The 8,414-nt window shown below is 42.1% G+C and overlaps 1 protein-coding gene across 1 annotated transcript in view; it reads right to left on the bottom strand.

Moving 5' to 3' along the window:
* Positions 1 to 827: 827 nt before the first annotated feature.
* minar1 (membrane integral NOTCH2 associated receptor 1) overlaps positions 828 to 8,414 on the bottom strand; it is a gene marked incomplete at both ends in the record, with an annotated part of 16,560 nt that continues 8,973 nt past the window's right edge. The window contains 2 exons of the mRNA XM_080538761.1: positions 828 to 1,025; positions 8,266 to 8,414. The exon at positions 8,266 to 8,414 is cut by the window's right edge and continues 124 nt beyond it. Coding sequence (XP_080394887.1) covers positions 828 to 1,025; positions 8,266 to 8,414 — 347 coding nt within the window. The remainder of the gene's footprint in view (positions 1,026 to 8,265) is intronic.

The following is an 8,414-nucleotide window of genomic DNA, read 5'->3' on the forward strand; positions in this document are numbered from 1 at the left end:
CATTCAGGTTGGCTTAGTGGGGTTCTATATGGTTTTTCAATCTATGTACTGTTTGTGTTTCACCTACTACAGTACTTCAATATATTTCTATATAGAAAAAATACATTGCACAAATCCCATTCATTGAAACTTATCAATAATAATAAAGATAAATCCTGGTTCAACTCATCATATTATTCTACCAGATAATTCATCAAAAATAACTCTCATCAAAATACAATATACAGCAATTGTACTAAAATAAAAATATCATACACTGTCCACAAAAACAAATCCCCGCTGTCGACCATTTACTTCATAGAGATCATCTGTCGAAATCAACAGAAAAAAAGTCAAATGAAGGAACAGTAGCCTGCTCTTACGATCCTGGAACATTATACATCGACACAAAATATCTTAATTATAAAACAAATAGATACATGTACAGTAGTACATGTACACGTGTATGTATACGTCATTCAAACTTCAGCTGCACAACGGCCATCTGATAATAAATACATTATGTCAACAAAGAAATATAGGCAACGATAACTAGAAAATATCAGACTTATGACACTCCTTTGTACTTTTTGAGAGTATCCTAACAACAATGCCATGTCCTAACAACTAGACTATATAAAACAAAGGTCTGCCTCACATTCCCACAAAATCCCAAACATTCATTGGCAGATTTAAGTCCACTTAGTCTTCTAGAGGGCTAGTTGGAGCTATGACCATACTGCTCACACCTATTCAGTGTTTATATAGATTTGTCAAGGATGTCAAGGGGCAGGGGAGGTTCATACTGTATTGGAATCCTTCCATGAAGGGCCCTACTTCATAGTCCTTCATGACTTCATAGTGCATATGGGCACAACGATGACGAGGATCACAGTGCAGGCAGCAGCCGCGATCAGTGCTCCGATCTTACACACTTTGGCTCGCCGGAATTCAGCCTGCTTCCTCTTCAGCAGAGAATCATATCCGGGGGTGTAAATGTCCTCCATCCAGTATTCCAGGTTGTTGGGGTTCAGGGACTCCTGGGTCTGAAATAAGAGAGAGAGAGTAACGAGTTAATGTGGGTCTGAAACAACACATGACAGGGTTCTAGAGTTACCATGGCAATTTCCTGTACGTGCAAATACACTTGGCCAAATAAAGAATTCTGATTCTGATTAAACGAGACAGGGTGGGGCGCCTGGGTGTCGTAGCTCACTAGGCCGCATGCCATGTCATTGAAGGGTCCCTGGTTTGATTCCAGCCATCGACCTATCGCTTGCATAGCTTCTCTCTCTCACCCATCCTTCCTGTCAATCCCTATTGTCTCTATCCCAATAAAGCACAAATGCCCTTAAACGGGACAGGGTTATAGAATGAATGTATGGTTTTGCAGCACATTCTGTAGAGAACAACTAGAGAGAGAGAGAGATTTTTGATACTAGCAAAGCCTATGAAAGAAGTAGAGTATACTGACTGTGGAAAGAACATCTACAAATATTGGAATTCTAGCAACTGCTCTATTACATTGATATTTTAATTGATTGAGAGAGCAAGAAAGAAAGAGAGAGAGACAAAAAATTAGGCAAGAGATGGAGCGAAATAGATAGAAAGAAAGAGAGAGTGAGAGATGGAGCGAGAGAGAGAGAGAGAGAGAGAAAGAGAGAGAGAGAGAGAGAGAGAGAGAGAGAGAGAGAGAGAGAGAGAGAGAGAGAGAGTGAGAGAAAGAGCAAGATAGACTGCCAATTTTATTTCCACTCCTCTGCATGCAGTTGTCCTTTGTGACACTTCTTCTGTGGCTGTGGCTCAGTAGTAAGGAGAGCAGGGTAATAGTGATCTACTATGTGACGGCCGCTTGTGAAAGGGTGAAACAAGTCGGCAACCAACCAAATGTTGCGACTTTTATTCAGAAAAATGGACCGGAAAATTGCAGCTCATTTGTGGGTGCCGACTTAATTTATTTCAAATCACCTTTAAAAGAGCATTGATTCAAAACACAGTTTTACTGAAACGTTGTTGAAAATCAATGACACACCACCCACAAATTAGCTTACATTTTCCGGTCCAATTTATTTACATTTCTCGGAATGAAAGTCTGAACATTTTTGGTCGGTTGCCGACTTGTTCCCGCTTTCACCAGCTGCCATCACATATATATAGTAGACAGCTTGCAGTCAGGAAGTAACCAGGCCAAACGACCCCTCCCCTGCAGTCTGACACAGTTGCCCTTAGACACTGATCTAAGGTGAGTCATGACATTACATGACATTTTCCCCCCATGCTGGTTAAGGTTACTTAATCTGTGGAGGGGACACTGATTCTTGACCAGCAGTTCCGTAAAGGCATCTACTACCCAGATCATGTGACAGTGTGACTCTGAGCCCTGCAGATCCCCTTGTCACTTCCCTGGCTGTTCTATTTTCTCTCAAGTCCCCTGTTATCTCCTAAATGGACCTGGAGATAAACACAAGCGGCCATGGCAACAACAATCGATGGCGGCCAACTGTAATCCTTGTCCTTGTGAAACGCTCGTTTCCCAGAGAGTCCCTGGGGGACGTGGAGAGGCAGACGCTAGCCGTCTGGATGGGAAACCGCACTCTGTCACAGACTGTACTGCCTCTGCTAAGGCTTCTGTTCTCCCTGCACCAGGGGAGGGGAGAGAACAAAGGGTCATCTCACAGATTTCACTGTGCAGGACGTCTTTGAACAGAAACACTGTGGGTTTTAATGTTGTCCTTTTGTGGAGGGAGGCGGAAAAAGAGAGATAAGAGAGGGTAGGGGGAGGCAGAGAAAGAGAGATAGAAAGAGAGAGGGGGGAGGGAGGATGAGAGAGAGAGAGGGGGGGGTGGTAAGAGAGATACCATAGACAGGCAGAGAGAGAGGGAGGAGAGAGAGAGGGAGAGAGGGGGAGATAGAGAGAGGAATACAGAACTTACAGTGCAGAAGCTGTTAAATAACATCACACTGCTGTCAAGGCTGCAGATGCATTGCTGACCTCTTAAATGGCTTGTGAGTATACTGTGGAAAAGTGCTACAAAGATTGGTTTTCTGGCAACTGCTCTAGCACGTTGATATTTGAAAGGATTCTCACATTGAAAGAGATTGGGAGAGCAAGAAAGAGAGAGAGAGAGAGAGAGAGAGAAAACTGAGCAAGAGATGGAGGTAAATAGAGTGAAAGAAAGAAGGAGTGAGAGATGGAGTGAGAGAGAGAGAGAGAGAGAGAGAGAGAGAGAAAGATTGACAGCCAATTTCATTTTCACACAGAGGGCAGAGGGTAAGAGATATACAACAGACAAGTTTGAGAGAGGGAGAGGGGGGAGAGAGAGAGGGAGAGATAGAGAGAGAAAGTACAGTACATACGGTACAGTAGCTGTTAATTAGCATCACACTGTTGTCAAGGCTACAGATTGCGTTAATGACCAGGAAATGGTTCAGAAAAAACTGTTAATATGTTAATGTCCAGGAGTCAAGGAATGAAAATACATGCTGAGCTATTAACAATGGTAGACAAAGATAATAAGTTAATTCCCCCCTGCCGTGTCATTATTGCAGTTTAATTTTATTGCTGATAATAACTAACCATGAACTCTGCTATCTCCTCAGCTCCATAATCTCTTTCTCTAAAGCTACTGTTGATTACTTATTTATGCATTTCTCTTGCCTCTAGTTATATTCATGCTAGATTAAAACCTAATCTTACAAGGAAATCCATTTTCAGGTAGCTTTAATGTAATAACTTGATAATGTGGAATGTCACCCAGAGACAACCAAACCCACGTTTACCACCGCAAAAGTGACATGAAAATGAATTTAATATAAAAAATATGAATACATATTTGGCTTCTGAATGTAGTACCACCATAATATAATTGAATATTCTTCATTATTTCACTGTCCCATCATCCCAGAAACAGAGACAATGTGTCCACGTTAGTAATTAGCCATGTTACTTGTACTAACTAGCACAAGTCTCAAATAACAATATTTTATCACATTTATTTACAGTATCCTATGGAGCTTTCTATACAAGTTTGCTGTTTGTTTCCAGATATTTCCTTTGTCAAGGTATTCCTTGATTGTTTGATGCAATCACTGCAGCACATATACAATACTTATATTCCTCAAATCACAGCAATATCATATTCATGGATAAGGAGAGTTCCATCCCATGACAGCATCCATTTCCAATATGATGTTCATCAAGATAATGGCTGACCATGTCGTTTTTTTTGGCTCTGGTCATTTCTGACACGGTCTGTTTTTTTTTCATATTACAAAAGTGTTGAAGAGCCCACTCAATGTAACAAACAACAGTTTTAGGATCACCAAATACTTATAATTTGTTAATTGGATTCACTATATCATGTCCTGTCCTGCTTCAGGCTACTGGGTTAGTGATACATGCCTTGTAAACAAACTTACGTTTTAGGACGAGTTCAAAAGCAAGGACTGCGTGATCATCTAATTATGTGTAGTTATGTGTTTTTAGCATGTTGATGATCTATCAGCATGTTGTGATGTGCTTAACACGCAGTTAGATGTTCATAGCAATGTTCCTTCTTAGCTGCTAGCTAGTAGTAAACGCGTCTGTTTTGATTCAGAGCGAGTTTCTCTGGTATTTGGTTTGACATTCAAATAAGCATATCTTATTCAATAATCATCATCTGTAAAAAAAAAAAAAAAAAAAAAAGAGACCTTTTCACCAGACCCGGTCACATTTTGTCCACTCCCCAGTGAGTCTCTCTCTCTCTCTTTCGCTCTCTCTTTCGCTCTCTCTCTCTCTCTCTCTCTCTCTCTCTCTCTCTCCTCTCTCTCTCTCTCTCTTCTCTCTCTCTCTCTCTCTCTCTCTCTCTCTCTCTCTCTCTCTCTCTCTCTCTCCTCTCTCTCTCTCCTCTCTCTCTCTCTCTCTCTCTCTCTCCTCTCTCTCTCTCTCTCTCTCCTCTCTCTCTCTCTCTCTTTCTGGAGACTGGTGAGCAAAGACACCGCAGGCCTCAGAGCCAGTTCCTCCTGGTTGGAGGATTAGAAGGTAATCCTGTGTATTTGGTAACAGCAGTACACCACCAAGGTGAATGCTATCGCCTCTTCCTTGGAAAACTCAATAGATCATCAGGAGATTATAAATCAATGCCTGGATATGACTGCAGCCAGGGGTTTGGGGTTTTCTGAGAAGTCAGACGGACCTGCCTCTGTCATTGGCTCAGCACCAAACCAGAAGGGTGGCTGAGGAGCACTTAGAGGAATTACACTTAAGAATAGTTCTTATGGAGGCAGCAGGCAGCCGTTCTAGCCTGGGGTTCCATGTTTCAATAACTGGGTTAGTGTTGAAATCTGTTCTGATTTGATTTGAATTATTAGGATCCCCTCTTCCTGGGGTCCACACAAAACATAAAAAAAGAAATCATCCCAAAACATACAACAAAGAAGAAAAATATCACATAACAACAAATAACTCAAATAAAAACAAAATAAAAGTCAGCAATGCTCACGGCCTTAGATTTGAGTGAGCATCACAAAAACACATAACAAAGAAGAACCATCCACACACAAAACAATAAATAACAGAAGAGAATAGAATTAACATACTCAGCTGGGATCAAATGCATATGATGTGTTGCTTCACTTGTTTTTTGAAAGAGATTTTAATCTGGGTTTTACAGATATGGGGCCGGTTTCACAGACAAGGCTTAAGCCTAGTCCTGGACTAAATCACACTTTCAATGTAAAATCTCCATTGAAGATGCTTTTTAGTCCAGGATTAGCCTTGTCTGTGAAACTGGCCCATGATCTGTTAGGGTGTTCCATTCAACCATAGCTCTATACAGCACTGCATATTGTTTTTAGTTTTTTTGGAATTGGGTATGTCTGGTGGGGTATGTGTGTGCATCAGAGTGTAAGCTGCCTATACAAACAGACAGGGGTTTTCCAGATCATTAATATGTTTTACAAACAAAAGAAGTGATGCTTTTAACCTCTCATCAACTTTTAGCCAGAAGAGTCGGTCATGCATGTCGTTTATATTTGCCCTTCTGTTCTGAACCCGTTAGCTTATATAGATTTGTTTTAGTAGTGCCTGACAAGACCACCGGGGGCAGTAATCTTTGTGATAATACTAGGGTCTGCAGGACATGTTTGGTCAGATGTGGTGTTAAAAAAGAAAAACATCTCAACTTGACAGATATGTTTCTCCCCATCTTTTGCACAAGTGAGTCTATATGTCTTAACCATGTTAGTTTACAGTCTAAAGTTACACCAAGAAGCTTTGTTTCCTGTTTACTTGCTCAATAGCAACATGGATCATTACCAGATTCAGCTGTGTTTTATAGCTTAATTAGTGTTTTGTTCCAAATACCATGCTCTTAGTCTTAGATATGTTCAGGACAAGTTTGTTTTTAGTGATCCAAATACTATCTGCAACTCTTTGTTGAGGGCTGAGGTGATTTCCTTAACTGTTGGTGCAGACATGTACATAAACATTCAGGGCATTTAGCAGACGCCTTTGTCCAAACTTTAATCAAATAAAAACGACTACTCAGTCTGCACATGTAGAGTGTTGAATGATCTGTATATATATAGACACACAGGCTTGTTTTTACAAGCAAGTGGGAACTATTTTGCATGGATATGAATACAGGTGTGCATTTTGCCTTGCCCTTTGGTGTGCCTTGGGCACCAACAGTTTGAAAACCACTGAGAGTAATCATCCCAGATTTAGGAGTCAAATGCAAGTTGTAGAAGAAGAAGAAGGGCCGTTCCACAGACACATGGCACAACAACATCCCAGCTCTTCATTATGCCACAGACAATTAGTACTCTGCACATGAACAATTGTCTCTGTAATTAGGTCATTTATCCCTGCGTATTGTTTCATTGTTTGAACTGTGAGTGTTATTGCAGAGGAGCACTGATGACTTTATGACTGTCTGTTCCTCTATTTACTGCAGACTATGGCAGGGATTTGATCAATTGCAAATTACAGCTTTGTGCACAGTGCGTGATATTATAATACTAAAGATCTCAGGCAGACATTTATTGAATAATGTCTCTATCTCAGTGTGTGCGCGTGTGTGTGTCTCTTTCTCCCGCCCCCCCCCCCTCTCTCTCTCTGATGATTGAAGCATGATGAATGGTTGTTTACCCCAGTAAATAAGACAGCCTTAAAGTGCACACTGTGCAATCTCAGGCAACCTTTCTATCTAACACCCTCTCATGCACACTCTTCACAAGAATGACTCATCTCAAGATCCATCCATTTATCAGGAGGTCGCCCACTTGATTCTTCATGTTCACAGAGAGGTGAGGTGATTTTCTTTTTACTATCCCAGAGTAAAAATCAGCTATCCTGATGGAAATTACATATTTCTGGAATACAGTAAAGGCAACAATACAGTATGTGTGGGAAAAAAAGCATTAGGTCTATGCCAACAACCTGGATTAAAGATCGTACACGTAGTAACACAAAATAAATGTCACGAATGTCAACTACTATGGATTCTGAGTAATAAGGATGTGTGAAACAGCTTTCAAATAGGGTTCACTGACCCCCTCCACCCTCCACCGCCAAGAAGCCTATCGGCATGTAACAAGGCCTCATTGGAGAATTGATTTGTCACACTCTTGAAAGGGGCCGAAGGTTACGCACACTGTAGGTATCATTACCGACACAGCTCTCGATCTCCATGTGTCAAAACACACCAGCCTGGATCGATTCCCACGAGTCTTGTGTCATGCACTCAACACACACTAGGAGAACAAAGGCCCTCAGATCAGAGCAGTAAACCATCGACCAGAGAGGAACAAAAGCCAGCCAGAGAAGAAGAGAACAGTGTCAGCAGTCTCCTGTTGTGTGGTCCCTCTGGATTATTGCCTAAGCAGGTCACGCAAGAGCTACCAAAGCTATACTTTCCCCTTGAAAACAACAAAGAAAAGGGGAGATAAGACTGTCCATGTCAGGAATTCTAACCTGCAGGTCTGGCTCTGAGCAGCTGTCTGTCTGTCTGTCTCTCAGTCTCTCAGTGTCTCTCTCCCTCTCTCTCTCTCTCTCTCTCTCTCTCTCTCTCTCTCTCTCTCTCTCTCTCTCTCTCTCTCTCTCTCTCTCTCTCTCTCTCTCTCTCTCTCTCACACACACACACACACACACACACACACAGGATTTAGTGAGACTGTGGTGGGTGGACGACGTATTCAAAACAAAAACGAGAAAAATCGTCAGCGTGTGTGTGTGTGTGTGTGTGGGGGGGGGGGGTTCTCTCTGTCTGTATCAGGAGTAGACAGTGATGTCTATGTCCATACCTGCAGGTCCAGCGGGGTGAGCTGCTTGCCCTTCTCTCCTGCCGAGTTGCGTTTGTACTCCTCGATGGTCCAGGAGGGCCCGCCGACACGTTTGCCGTCCGACACGCCCGTCAGCCTCAGGTCTGTGTAGAGGGGGCTGCCCTTCATGT

This window comes from Nansenia antarctica (assembly GCF_963989245.1).
Source record: "Nansenia antarctica genome assembly, chromosome: 9".
Lineage (NCBI taxonomy): Eukaryota > Metazoa > Chordata > Actinopteri > Argentiniformes > Microstomatidae > Nansenia > Nansenia antarctica.